Raw genomic sequence first — 14,569 nt, forward strand, 5'->3', positions numbered from 1 at the left:
CTGCCCCAGGAGGAGTACGGTGTGTCCCCCACCAGAGGTACTGCCCCCCAACCCCCAACCAGCACTCATAAATCCTGTTTTATGAATGGGAAAACCGTAGATATTAAAATAAAATAGTTTATTCATGAATAGAACTCAAGCCAAAGGTCACAGAATCATACACAGAGCGAGCCAAAGTGGTTCTGAGCAACAGTGTCTGAGCACGTCATGGCTGCAGCCACAATCCCCGAGTCCTGACCACGGGCAATACAATGGGCTGACAACGGAAGGAAGGATCCTGATCTGCCCAGGAAGAAATCTCTGAGCAAGAGACTAGGTGAATGGATTGGGGCGAAGGTTATTTGTTACGCCAAAGTAGTGTGCTCATGTTTGTCCAAAGATGAGCAGAGGAGAGGTGACTTGCCATGCTCAGATATCTTGGAGACAAGGCAAGGACTCAGGTTTCTGTAAAACGTCACCTCTTCCTGTGATGCCTTGCAACATTTGGACAGTGCTTTTTGGGAGTGGATCTCTGGGCAAAATGCAAACTTTTCAAAGGAGTCACACCCTTTGCTGTTTCAGAAGTAGGAACCTCGCTGTGACGAAAATAAAGATTGGGCCTCCTAGTCGCCTTGCTTTTCATATAGCTGGTTGCCTTTTCTTGCTTTGCTCTGGCCATCAGGTGGACCCCAGGGGATCGTGAGACCTCAGAGCAAAGGGGGGGGGCGACAACCATCTCCTGATTTCCCCACAACACATGAAGCCCCTGTAGCAAGCAGAGCGCACGGCTCCTACGCGTCTCTGGTGTGATCCTGCTGGCTGCTGGTTTAATCAAGTCCTGAGAAAAATACCCTTACCAAAAAAACCCAGAGGTGGAGGGGCTTGTAATGCATCTGCCCCTCTTTCTTCAGCCCTCCCTGCATATGGCCAGGGAGTCCTCGAAAAAGGCTTTCTGGCCCAGGTGGCCTAGGAGGGGCACCTGCTCCCCGGTCACCTCCCGGCGGAAGTTCTGCCGCAGCCACCCGTAGACCAGGCTGTGCAAGAAGCCTTGCAGGGAGACGGTCAGGGCCTGCAGAAAGGGAAAAGAGGGGGCGTTACGCTTACGGGGGGCGGCGCAATATCCAGCAGCTTCAGCATCTCAGGGGGAGATGGGTGTGCTCTGGCAGAGCAAAGGGAGGCTGGGGAGGGGGAAAACTTCACGGGGGCCCGGAGATCCAGGGAGTTGAGACCCCACTTGCAATCCTGCAATCGCTTAAAGTATCCAAGGCCGCCTCTGGTGGATTGCTCTGCTGGCATTTCTGTGGCTGACCACCGCATGGCTTTGTTTGGCTAGATCAGTGGTTTTCAACCAGTGTGCTGTGGCACCCTGGGGTGCCTTGAATGATGGGCAGGGGTCCCTCAGGCAGCCCTGGCCTCTGTCCTTCTGTCCTTCCCTCCCTCCTCAGATGCCCTCTCACATCTCTGCCTGCCAAAGGCTTGCACAGCTCTTTGTTGCAGCAGCCCTGGTGTAATAAGAATTTTAAGGTCTTAGATATATATTAAATGTTCATAAATGTACCAAGCAAACACATGCATAAATATATAAACCACATGTCTGAAGCAGCACAGGAAGACAGTCCTGAAACCATTTTGACTCCCAAGCTGACCAAATGTTTCTCTGCAAGGAGGGAGGAGGTGGGGAAAAAAACACCTTCCTTGTTACAGGAATTTAGTAATCACCATCTCAAAGGAATGGCCAGACTACCAGGAAAGACAATCAGATAAGGCATTATCAGAAAACCTGGCAGGCAGGAAAAACAACAACATTCACATTTCTGTTGTAGACCGTCTTTTCTGTGATGTAGGTATGATGTTTGTGGGGGGTGGTCTGGGGTTACACCCCTTCTGTGATGTATGGAGGGGTGGTCTGGAGCTCCAGGGCAGGGAATTTAAAATGTCTATATAAGGGCAGGCACGCCTTTGTTCTGGGTGCTCCTCCTTTCCTACGTGTAAAGGGGAGCACCCTGTTGCAACAGATCAATAAAGATCAGGCTTACTAGCTGCTTTGCTTCTCAATATTCTCTGGTTGGCCTCTGTTATTTTCTCCTACCGATGGAGAACCCACTTAAGGGCTCTTGGATACCCCATAAGGGAAAAAGGGCAGATTTTGTTTACAACACTGACTATAAGCTCCGCAGGCAAATGGCGCCTCTAGGGCTGGCCAGGGGTTGCATCCCAAGCCCCTGTGGGGCAGTGTGAGGAGGCAACTCTCTCTGGGGCAGGAGGGGACAGCTCAGAGACCAGGGGTGGCAGCTGTGGCTGCCCAGGGGACTCCCAAGGAGAGGAGAGGAGGCTGAGGGAACACGCCACAAGGGAGGGCGTTTGGAAAAGGAATGGGGCTGCCAGCTCTGCAGGAAAGGGGTGACATAAGTGGGAGCCCCTCCCTTCGCCAGCACTGAAGTCCAGGAGCCGATGCAAGACCAGTGCATTTGCTTCAGCCCCTCCAAGGACCCCCCCCCGGTCACTCACCACAGCCAAGTAGAGAGGGAAGAGGATGGCCGGCTGGAGACTAGAGAAGGAGAGCAGGCACAGGAAGAAAGCTGAGGGGGAAGGAGAGAAGAAGGGGCCATGTCACTTTTCCTGGCCAAGGTCACCAGGCTGGCAGGGGGCACCCTGGCCCCAGGTTGAAGTGATGGACATGAGGCAGGAGTTGATAATGCAGGTGAGCTGCATGCAAGCTGCCGGCCAGCTCTGTGGAGGCTCCGTTTATTGACACAATATGCAAACCCAGGCAGATACATTTGGGGCTGTGACCTTTACACATCTTCCAGTCCTGAGATCGTGGGGTGGTACAAAGTTATTTTGGCACCTGTTTCCACCGCGTCATTTTCCCCTTGCACAGTGTATGACAAAGGAGACAAAAGGTCTCCGAGACAAAGCTTACAGACAGGGCACCGCAGACTGCTGAGACGGCAAAAGGTTAGACAGAGGGAACAGTGTTCAGACAGCGGTGGCTTGTCTGTGGGGGAGTGTGCCCTGCACCCCAAGGTCACACGTGCAGGCAGGCTGAGGCTGACTGCAGGTGGGGAGTGTCCTCCCTCCAGACCCAGCAATTATCCCTACACCTGCTGAGTCACCATCCCCTGAGAATGTAGCTCACGGTTTGGGATCACGGCCACCTTTTCTCCCTCGGTGACCAAGCGGGTGCTCAGCTGGGCGAAAGATGGAGCTGGCCTCTGGCAGAGCAGAGTTCCTATAAGCCTTCCCTCTCTCCCTCCACCCCGAAAAGGCCTTTGCCTGCCACCAGGGAACAAGTTCTTTCTTCCATCCGCTTAGGGTGGCTCCTGCTGCCCATGACCCCTCCCTCACCAAGGAACCCAGAACTACTCCTTGCCAGTGGAACAGACTCTCTGGGAAGGTGCCAGACCCTCCTGCCTTGGTGGCTCACCCATCTGGGACTCTCCAGCTGTGATTCCTGCAGGGCGGGCGGTTGGGCTAGATGACCCTTTGGGGTCCCTACAAGCCTGCAATTCTATAAATGCACAAACACGGGGCATCTGGGGAGGAGGGGGGAGGGAGGAAGCTCCTCCCATTTACACCTTTTCCAGGTATTTCCGTAGTTCGAAATGTTGGGTTCAGCCAACATTTAGCAAACCTCCAGGATCCCCTCTGCCTGGGTGCTGATCCCTCTGTCATTCTTGGCAGACACACCCCATAATAGCCCTGATTTATAATTGAACTGGGCGGTCTTTGTCTCTGCGCTGGGGGGAAACCACCTGCCGCCTGATGGATCAGAAGAATTAGAAGACGAATTTGGATTTGATATCCTGCTTTATCACTACCCGAAGGAGTCTCAAAGCGGCCAACAATCTCCTTTCCCTTCCTCCCCCACAACAAACCCTCTGTGAGGTGAGTGGGGCTGAGAGACTTTAGAGAAGTGTGACTAGCCCAAGGTCACCCAGCAGCTGCATGTGGAGGAGCGGGGAAGCGAACCCAGTTCACCAGATTAGGAGTCCACCACTCTTAACCGCTACACCACACTGGCTCCCAGAGACTCTCCCCACCCCCGGCAGCCCAAATAAAGCTCTCAGGGTCTGTATCTGATTTGGGGATCCACCCCAAGGGTGGGGATGAGTTGTTAGACAACGTGTCTTGATTGTTCTCGACTCATTCAATAAACACCAGAAACCTGGAGGTAAGTGATGAGGCTTAACTTGGGGGTCTCCACGCTTGCCAAACAAGAAGAGAGTCTGCCTCTTTTCCCTCGAAGATGCCTTGAGGCTGGATTTCCATGTCTTCAGACCCAAGTATTGCAACGTGGAAGGCAAGTGCCCCCAAAGCAGTCTCTCAGCGGAGCTACCTCTCAGGGGAGGCAGAAGCTAGAGGAGGAGACAAGGCTCCTGGTCACTCACCTGGCATCCAGCAGACCAGAAAGACCAGCTGGAAGAAGCAGGCGATGCGGGTTCTGATGGAACAGCTGTCACTCTCCGGAGCTGGCAGGGTCAGGGTGGGGCCACCTCTCTGCCTGCGGCGACACCAGCACTTCACCCTGCAGTAGAGGACCTGGCCAGGGGCGGCGGGAGGCAGCCATTAGGGGCAAGGAAAGGGGCAGAACTCAGACCCCCCACCCTTCTCTGGGCTCTTTCCCCATTGGCATGCCCATTCACCTGGCCAAGAAGAGCAGGTCATTTGGTCAGCCAGCGAATGGGCCTCAGACCAGGCTCCATTTTTACCCGAGTAAAATACTTTTGACGTATTTGCTGCCTGCATTGAAATGTAAGTAAAGTTAAAAGGCGGTGATTTGTTAGATCTAGAAGGGTTTAATAATCATTATGGTTGGCATGCGTATTTAGCTTATGAAAAAGGGAAAGTACACAGGGGATTTATGAATCATGTCCTAAGGAAATCATTATATAAAACATGGACAAAAATATAAGAATCTCCTAGAACCGAAAACACCACGGTGGGCATCACCTCTAGAAGCAATTACAAAAAGAAAAAGAAAAAAATGGAGTTAGAATGGGCCACATATAAAGATCTGATTAAGGAAAAACACATTAAATTGGTACCGTACTTTTCGCTCGATAACACGCACCTGACCATAACACGCACGTAGTTTTTAGAGGAGGAAAACAAGAAAAAAAATATTCTAAACGAAACAGTAGATGTATGATTTTTGTGGTTCATGCTGTGGCCACAGACATGTGATCTGATGGTGAGTTTGGGGTGACCCAGTGCAAAAATCCTGAGGATCCATGTGGAACCGTGCTTTGTAACCACGTTTTAAGTGGGGAGGGAAGGAAAAGCACTCAATGGACAAGGAGCACGCGTGGGGGGTGTGGAGAAGGAGCTTTTCTGTGAACTGAGCGGGGAGGGAAAGAGCACTGTTGCTTTAAAGGTATACTTAAGGTATTTGCCCTGTGCCTGGGGTTTTTTCCATTTAACAGTTTGCAGCCTTTTCCTTCTGCTCCTTGTTTTGAGGCAGAATAGATTTGAGCAAGTGAGGAGTACTTGGATTGCAGGGGATTTGCCATTAGCTGTGTAAAAGCCCTCCTCCTTGCAGCCTGAGTGATAAGCAGCCACCACCAGCAATAGAATGGAGCACAAAAAAGCGGTAGGGGCACTAGGACCCAGACAATGCTCAAATCTATCCTGCCTGAAAGCAGCTGAGAAGCGGGGGATAGCCTTTTTTTTTTACTTCCTGGTTTTCACTGCTCTCGTGGCTCAGAGCTCCAGGTTGGTTTTTTTGTTGTTGTTTTTTGCTGCTGGTTGCTTAAATTTTATCCTTCCTGATCCAAGCCCTCCTGTCCCTCTGCAGCCTCATTGCTCCGTTTAGAGAGCGGGCGGACCTTTGCTAGCTGAGGCTGCAGCAGCTGTTGCTGGCTACTTTAAAAGCGCCTGCTGGCTTTGAACCGCCTGCCTTCTCCCGGCTCGCTATGGCTCCTGTCTGTCCCTCCTCCCCTGTAAGCGGCTGCTGCCCGCTTTGCTGCCATGCCTCTCCTTCCCTCCCTCCTCCTCGGCTCCTCCCCCTCCTCCTGGCTGCAAAGCAAGCAAAGCTAGAGCCGTGCAAAGCCCTGCAAGCGGGTCCCGCTTTGCTTGGCTGACGGCAGCCACGACTCCGATCCAGTGCATTCGCTCCTTAACACGCACAGGCATTTCCCCTTACTTTCTAGGAGCAAAAAAGTGCGTGTTATGGAGCGAAAATTACGGTAATTAAAGATTAGGAAGATGAGGAAATTAAACAACACCTTACAGGTTGGATCCAATACCATCAATTGCATGAAGTGTTCAGGACAGATAAGAAAAAAGGTTTCTAAAACGAACCTTCATTATTAGAAAAACAAAACCAAGGTAATATAAAAAATGTATGATACATTATTGGAGTGGGAGGTCAAAGATGAACAGGCCAAGGAGGTAATGATCAAGTGGGTTTTAGATATTGGGAAAACCATTAACAGCATGGGAAGAACTACGGAGAAAGAACTGGAAATTTACAGTCTGTGAAGTATTGAGGGGAAACCTAATCAAGATGTTTAACAGATGGTACTTAACACCTACCAAAATAGCTAAAATGTATAAGACAAAAACAAATCTGTGCTGGAGGTGTGGTAAAACAGAGGGGACACTTATACATGTTTGGTGGACCTGTGGAAAAATCAAAAGCTTCTGGAACACAGTGTATGACAAGCTTAAAAAAATGTTTAAGTATCATTTTATGAAAAATATAGAAGATTTTCTACTAGGGATAACGGACACAGGTATAGCAAGAGAAGATCAGAAAATATTCCTCTATGCCACAAGAGCAGCAAGGATCCTAATTGCTAAAAACTGGGGGAAAGAAACTGTGCCAACAAAAATGGAATGGCAAGATAAACTGTTAGAGTATATTGAATTGGCTAGATTAACAGAGGCAATTAGAGATCACACTAGACAAGAGTTTCAAAAAGCATGGGGGAAATGCAGAGAACACTTCACAAAACAGGGCCCTAAAATACCTGGACTTGTTTTGATTAATGTCTTAAAGGAGACTTTAAGTGGATATTTAAGTTATAATTAGAAAAATCTAAATAATTATTCATAAAGGAAACAGTTTATAAGAAGTAAATAAGGAGGCCAGATGCAGGATAAAGGAAGTCTCTTATTTGGTTGTTTGCTTATTGTATGTTATGTTCACGCTTAATGAGGGTGGATTTGTGTATTGCGGGAGTGGGGGGGGTTGTGTTATGTTGTAAATAAAATTCCAATTAAATATATATATATATTTTTAAAAAAATTAAATGTAAGTAAACCATTTTTGTTTTTACTAAAATGTGCAGCTTATTCCTAGCAAAAGGGACAAAGAAGGGAAAGGTCAGCAGACCACAAATGGGGGGGGGGGGCTATTGGGTTGTTGTTTTTATCTTCATTGTGTATTTTGTGAATTTATATCTTGATTTTATTCTGTGAACCGCCCTGAGACCCCTGGGTATAGGGCGGTATATAAATTCAATAAAAAATAAAAAATAAAAATTGTTATGTACTGAGTTGACTAGGATCCAAAATCAAACAGTCTGATTTGTCCTAGAACAATAGGATTCAGAATGCAGCAGTCTGATTGGTCCTAGAACAATAGGATCCAGAATGCAGCAGTCTGATTGGTCCTAGAACAATAGGATCCAGAATGCAGCAGTCTGATTGGTCCTAGAACAATAGGATTCAGAATGCAGCAATCTGATTGGTCCTAGAACAATAGGATTCAGAAAGTAGCAGTCTGATTGGTCCTAGAACAATAGGATCCAGAATGCAGCAGTCTGATTGGTCCGCAGGAGTCACCCAATCCAGCTCCAGGTGGAAGTGAATCCACAACCTGATTGGTCTACAGGTGAATCCCGGAATTAGCCAATCACGTGCGGCCCATTGCGTAAATAATGTATATAAAACAGACATCTCAGGGGAACTTCCATTCCTCACGACTATGAGATGAATAAAGAGCATGAAATCCACTCTCAGCTCTGAGTATATTTCAAAAATAAATAAACAGGCCCTGGTGGATGCCCACACTTACACGGACAGACGGACGGACGGACGGACACACTTACTGTGCAGCAGGCGACAACCAGAGAGACGAAGACGAGAAAGAAGATCTTGACTTCTTTGCCAGAGTCATCCCTGCCTGTGTACTGGGAGGGGAGGGGAGGGGGGAAGCTCCTCAGTAAGGGGGCCAACACTGGTGGGGTGGGGTCCAAGGGTAAACTCCCCCCCCCCATGGAAACAGGCCCCGTGGCCCTTCTGCAAGTGTTCTGGAAAGAGCCTCTGAAGCCCATGGGGGCACTTTGCCCACCCCCATTGGGGCTCAGCTGCCCAGGCAGACAGGAGGGTCTCCTGAGAATCCCATCACCCTCTGTTTTGGGGGGCAGCGAGTTCCTGCTCTCCTGTGACAGGAGAGATGCTGCCAGGAGGAATACTGGAAATGGAAGGGGAACAAACCTCCCCAAGTTCAACCAGAGATCCAGGGGGCTTGGGGTTAGTTTGGATGATCCTTGGGACCCATGAGACTAGCCCCATGCCAATATCTGGGCACTATCACCACCTGTGGGACATGGGTGGCGCTGTGGGTAAAAGCCTCAGCGCCTAGGGCTTGCCGATCGAAAGGTCGACGGTTCGAATCCCCGCGGCGGGGTGCGCTCCCGCTGCTCGGTCCGAGGGCCTGCCAACCTAGCAGTTCGAAAGCACCCCCGGGTGCAAGTAGATAAATAGGGACCGCTTACTAGCGGGAAGGTAAACGGTGTTTCCGTGTGCGGATCTGGCTCGCCAGAGTAGCTTCATCACGCTGGCCACGTGACCCGGAAGTGTCTCCGGACAGCACTGGCCCCTGGCCTCTTGAGTGAGATGGGCGCACAACCCTAGAGTCTGTCAAGACTGGCCCGTACGGGCAGGGGTACCTTTACCTTTACTTTTTATCACCACCTGAGAAGGAAGTAAAGGAGGCAGCATTTGGGACGGCCGTCTGGTCCTCCAGGGGAGCTGGGGGGGCAGCTGGTTTCACAACACCACAACCCTGCTGTTGCTGGGGGCCCCTTGACCCAGAACTAAGGGACCTTGTGCCCTAAAGGATGGGGGTGGGGTCCAATAAAGGGCATCCCAGACCAACAGGGAGAGGAAGCAGCTGATGGAGGAAGCACTGGGGGGGAGGCAGTACCTTGTAGCAGGTGTCTTGCGAGTGGCGGATGAGGACCAGGCAGCTGGAAGGAAAGTGGGAGGGTTTGGCTAGCTGGACGCAAGAGACCCTCCTCCTCTGCAAAGTCCCACCCCATCCCAAGCGAGAGGAAGGGGGGGAGGTTCTACCTGGAGCAGTAGAGGCCGTGGGACCCTCGCGAGCCGTTGCCAGCCTGTAACGCCAACGGGGGGAAGGCCCAGGGCGCCACATCTCTCAGGGACGAGCCTCGAATCACCAGCAGGACCACGAAGACCAGGAACGGGAGCAGCCTTTATTGCGAGAAGACACAGGGTGGGGTGTTGTGGAAGGAGATGGCTCAGAGGCAATGGGGCTGAGAGGTGGCTTCGCCTTGTGTGGCCTCCAGGGGCCAAGAGGGGCCCCTCCCAAAGGGAAAGGCTGGCAGGACAGTCCCCGCCAGTCAGTTGCACCTACCAGGCCAAGAGACGGGGCAGATTTATTCGGAGTCTCTCGTTGAACCTGCCGCTCTCCTCCTTGGGGGGAAACAGAGACGGCAGCTGAGAGGAAGGCAGCCTCCTTAGCAAAGGCAAACACCCGCCGGGAATTGTCCAAGGCCTCCTCTCCCCTGCTTGTGTCTCCCCCAGGTGCCCACCAGCCTCTTGAGCCTCCCCCAACTGGGCAGGGGCCTCTGCCAGAGCCTTTCCCAGACAGAACACTTTGGGCACCCATGGGCGGAGTCCTGAGAAGCCCCCCTCTATGGAGCCAGGCCCCAGAACAGGGGTCAGCAAACTTACTGCGCCTTGGGCCGGTGTCTCCAGCGCCGATCACGCAGTGGGCCGGAGGGCAGGGGGGCCTGTGCCCATACGTGTGCCCACATGCTATTTCCAGCACACTTCCGGGTTGGAGGAGCACCGGAAATATCGTATTTTTCGCTCCATAAGACTCACTTTTCCCCTCCTAAAAAGTAAGGGGAAATGTGTGTGCGTCTTATGGAGCGAATGCAGGCTGCGCAGCTATCCCAGAAGCCAGAACAGCAAGAGGGATTGCTGCTTTCACTGCGCAGCGACCCCTCTTGCTGTTCTGGCTTCTGAGATCCAGAATATTTTTTTTCTTGTTTTCCTCCTCCAAAAACTAGGTGCGTCTTGTGGTCTGGTGCGTCTTATAGAGCGAAAAATATGGTAGCTTGTGCGCATGTGCACAGACCTCCTCTGACCCAAATGTGCACCGGAAATAACGCTTGCGCATGCGCACAATCTATTTCCGGTGCTCCTCCAACCCGGAAGTGGGCAGCCGCACAGCGCAGTGCCAGTAAGAGCGGGCGGCGGCAGCGGGGGTCACCGCGGGCCAGATAAACGAGTCCCTCAGGCCTTATCTGGCCCGTGGGCCTTAGTTTGGGGACCCCTGCCCTAGAAGGAACAGCCCAAGTCCTTGCAGACGCCCCCTCTCTAAGGCTGGCCAGCACCCCACTGGTGCAGCCTTGCCCAGGCTGGTGCCCCCCCCCCGGCAAGCTGGACTACAACTCCCATCAGTACCAGTTGGCAGGGTGCCTGGGGCTCAAAAAACCTGGAGGACCCCAGCGGAAATGCAGGCACTCCCATTGCCAATGGGTAGGAGAAGCCTCATGTTTGGTGAGGAGACCCTCCGCCATCTTGGCTGTGATTGAGGCATTGCAAGGGGCTGGACTAGATGACTCTTGGGGTCCCTCCTAAGCTCTCAGAGGCCAGGCAGAGACCCTGCGCCCTTCCTACCTGCAGCAGGGCAGAGGAAGGGGCCTCCCTCCAGCCCCCCAGAGCTCGCTTCACTTCGTAGGCATAGACGACGACCATCAGCAGAGAAACGGCGTAGAACATCTGGGGAAGAGGAAGGCAGGGCAAGGGCAGGTGAGCGCCAAGAGGGGCCTGGCAGGGGACAGAGGGGGCCAACCTGGCCCTGGCACAAGGCAGGGGGCGCCCTGACCTGGGCAGGGCTGATGGGGTGGTTCCAGAGCCAGGAGGCTGCCCCATCCGTCTGTCTGCAGGAACTGGCAGGACTCACTTGGGTCAAGCTCTCAGCCATGACACCCCAGGAAGGGGTGGCAGAGCCTTGCAAGCAGAAGGTCCTGGGTTCAAATCCCCCTTAGCATCTCCAGGTGGGGCTTGGAGAGACTCCTCCGCCTGAAAACCTGGAGAGCCCTGGCTGCCAGTCAGGGCAGGTAATTCTGAGTTGGCTCAGAGCAAGGCAGCTGACTGCATTCCATGCCACCCACTGATGCGAAAGGCGGCTGCCACACGCCCCTGCCGGGCAGAACGACGGCTGCCTTACCAGGCCCAGCATCTGCAGGTAGGGACAGGCTTGGTAGGCCGAGACGAAGAGCCGCGGTGGAAGGAGCTGGATGGCAGCTGCGGAGAGGAGGGCCGAGGCACCCAGGAGATCCGCCAGGGAGAGGAGGAAGAGCGGGCAGAGCTGGGGGGGGGGGAGAACAAGGGGTCAGGGCCAGCTCCAGACCAGCAACCGGCAGGACCCCTCTGCCCCCTGGCACCAAGAGCCCACCCTCTGGACCAGGGGTCAGCAAACTTTTCCAGCAGGGGGTCGGTCCACTGTCCCTCAGATCTTGTGGCGGGCCGGACTATATTTTTTTTTGGGGGGGGGGGGATGAACGAATTCCTGTGCCCCACAAATGACCCAGAGATACATTTAAAATGAAAGGACACATTCTACTCATGTAAAAACACGCTGATTCCCTGACCGTCCATGGGCCAGATTTAGAAGGCGATTGGGCCGGATCCGGCCCCCGGGCCTTAGTTTGCCTACCCATGCTCTGGATAATCAGATTGAAGGGGACTCAAAGGTCAGGCAGGCCAGGGAGTGCCCCCCCCCCGGCTTCTCTTGTCCCGTTCCCAGAGCTCAGCCTGCTGCACAATCTAGACATCTGGGGAAAAGCTTGACAACTTTTCTGTCTGGATTTTCACATTTTGAAATACAGCAACCCTAACGCTTCAAAGTCTCCCTCCCCCCCCCTCCCGTTAAGCTGGGCTGGATGGGGAGCTGGGGGGGGGGGGCTCCCAGATTGCTCTGAGCCCATCCTCTTGCAGGCTGCTCTCTTTGGCGGCAGCACTCGGGTGAGGATTTTGAAGAGCGCTTGTCAAATGCAAGCGACTCTCCCATGCGCCCAGGGGGCTCCTGCAGAACGATGCTCTGGGTGGCGGAGCATGGGGGGGGGCTGCGTCGGAAACCCCACCCAGGCAGACCTGATCCTGGCAGCATCGCCTTCGGAGGAGGGAGGCAGCCACAATGGAACCGCTGCCCAGCAGGCTGCAAGACAAAGACGGACAGGAGTCAGCTGGGCTCTCGCTTGGGAGAAGGGAACCCCCCACCCCACCCAGCTCCCCCTCCATCGCCTGCCCGTCCACCCACCGTGCCCATGGGCAGAGGAGGCAGCCCCCAAGAACTGGGCAAGTCATTTATGTAGCTGGATTTGAAGAGGAGCTGCTTGGGCTCATATGCTCTGCCCTCAACCACTGGTGTCAGGTGTGCCTGACACCCTCGAGTGCCTCCAGAGAAGGCGGGTGAGGAGGGGTGCCAAGGCAAGAAGACTCTGCAGGCGCCCCCTCCCCCCCATGGCGGGCAGACGAGTAGCCAGGACCCACCCAGGCAAAGGGCACAGCCTGTGAGTGCCCTTGCTCACCCCCTACCATCAAAGGCCCCCTGAAAGCTGCCTGGATTCCCTGCGACCCACAGAGTATGGGGCTGGAGATCCCGCCAGGAGGAGGGCAACAGGGGGTCAGGCTGCTCCCCTTGTGCTTGGAAGGCAGAGAAGAGGACTTGCTGGAGGGAAGGAGGGAGGGAAAGGTGGTCTTTGGCCACTCACCTGAGAGCCAGGGCAACCAGGTAGACCCACGCCAAGGCCAAGACCTAGAGGGTGCAGGCAAGAGGTCTTGGTTAGGAGGTGCCCCACACAAGCACTCCAGTCAAGGCGTGTCTGGACTGCTGAGAGTCCCCCCCCCCCCATCTTTCCAGCTTGCTGTTCCCTATAAGTCACCAGATGTTTGTGATGAGCGCCCCGGGGTAGGGTGGGGGGTCGCACCAGGATGGGGGCCAAGGAGGTCCCTGCAGAGAAGCAGCTGAGGCCACCTCAGCCCCACAGCAGCCGGTCTCTCGCCTCTGCATGTTTCCACAAACCAAGAGATGCCAAGCTAGATGAAGACACAAATGGGGAGGTGGTGGTCCGTCCCCCTCTTGCCCTGGGAAACTGCTTAGGTCAGGCGAAGAACAGAAATTCAGGAAGTCCCTGAGGCTAGATTTCATTTTCCCCTGCAGGGAGACACCAGAGTGGCTAAACCAGGTATGCCCCCCCCCCATTCCCCAATGGACACCTCTGGGCCCACCTGCTAGAGGACCCACCTTGCCCCCAGGCTATGGGGCTGCCTTTCCCAGCCGGAGCCAGGCAGGCTAAGGCACGTCAGGCAGATTCCTCCCAAGCCAAGGGTGGGCGGAGGAGCAGGAGAGTTGCCCGGGGTGAGGTGGGGGGGTGAATGGGGGGGTACCTCTTCGTCCGGAAGGGCAGCTCCACTCCTGCCTCTCTCGGCCATGGTGGGGCTACGGCTGGAGGGGCCACAGAGCGCTGCCTGCCCTGCCTGCGGGCTCTGCTGCCCAGGGAAATTCCCCACCAGCCACTCAGCTGACTTTGTTTGCACAAGGTGTTTTCCTTGGGCTCAGGAGCAGGAAGAAGCAGCCGCCAGGTAGGAGCTGCGCCACTTCATGCCCAAGCAGAGGAGAGGGAGGAGTCGGAGGAGGTTGGCAATTTCCCTGCACCCCAAAAGCAGCAGCAGAGTTAAGGCTGCGCCAGCCGCCCCTCTTCCTGCCAGGGCAGAGCTGCAGTGCCCCCTGGGGCCACCAAAGACCCCCCCCCACTGTCACCTTCCTGTGGGGAGAAAGAGCAGCAGGCAGCTCTCCCCCGGCTAGCAGCCCTGCCTCGGTTTCCCTTTGAGAGCAATCAGGCACAGACTGCTTCAGACCAAACCTGAAGCAGGGGAGGGTTTCGGGAAGGGAAAAAGGTCACCCAGAGATTGAAAGCCTTGCTTGGCACGTCTTGCTAAGCCCCGCAACCGCCTCCCTGCCCTGCTGGACTGCTACCCCTTCAGGTCTTCCGGGGAGGAGGCCCTGTGCAACAAATTGCCTGCCCACCCACATAATACTTTTTCGCGCGCCAGTAGCTGCCTGGCCAGCCTGCCAAGGGAGAGGGGTCCTGCTTAGCCCCCTGCCCAGCCACCCCTGCTCGCTGTCTCCAAGCGGGGAGCAGGCCAGCAATCCCTGGGCTCCCCCCTCTTCTCCTTTCCTGCTGCAGATCTGTGGGCACCCCACAACCTTCCCAGGTCCCTGCATAGAGGAACACCTTGTGGCATCACAGCAGGCTGGCCAATGGCCAGGGTGGTCCTCAGTTTCCCCAAAGGAATGCAGGACGTCAGCCAGGGGCCTGCA

General features: G+C 54.3%; 1 protein-coding gene across 4 annotated transcripts; it reads right to left on the reverse strand.

Moving 5' to 3' along the window:
- Positions 1-103: 103 nt before the first annotated feature.
- On the reverse strand, positions 104-13,988 carry LOC114605315 (uncharacterized). Of its 4 annotated transcripts, none has more exons than XM_028746431.2 (12): positions 13,636-13,969; positions 12,960-13,003; positions 12,340-12,403; positions 11,414-11,554; positions 10,861-10,962; positions 9,587-9,645; positions 9,283-9,423; positions 9,137-9,179; positions 8,037-8,117; positions 4,371-4,521; positions 2,488-2,558; positions 104-1,048 (listed from the first exon to the last, which is right to left on the reverse strand). In XM_028746431.2, exons 1-12 carry the CDS (start codon positions 13,678-13,680, stop codon positions 887-889), a joined length of 1,104 nt encoding a protein of 367 aa, XP_028602264.2. In that variant the 5' UTR covers positions 13,681-13,969; the 3' UTR covers positions 104-886. The 4 variants fall into 4 exon arrangements, 3 of the variants coding, with proteins under 3 accessions (XP_028602264.2, XP_077791678.1, XP_077791679.1); XR_003708549.2 differs by lacking the exon at positions 104-1,048 and adding an exon at positions 4,626-4,722 and having other exon boundaries at positions 13,636-13,982; XM_077935552.1 differs by lacking the exon at positions 11,414-11,554 and having other exon boundaries at positions 13,636-13,980.
- Positions 13,989-14,569: the final 581 nt, after the last annotated feature.

Source organism: Podarcis muralis, chromosome 10, assembly GCF_964188315.1.
Source record: "Podarcis muralis chromosome 10, rPodMur119.hap1.1, whole genome shotgun sequence".
Lineage (NCBI taxonomy): Eukaryota > Metazoa > Chordata > Lepidosauria > Squamata > Lacertidae > Podarcis > Podarcis muralis.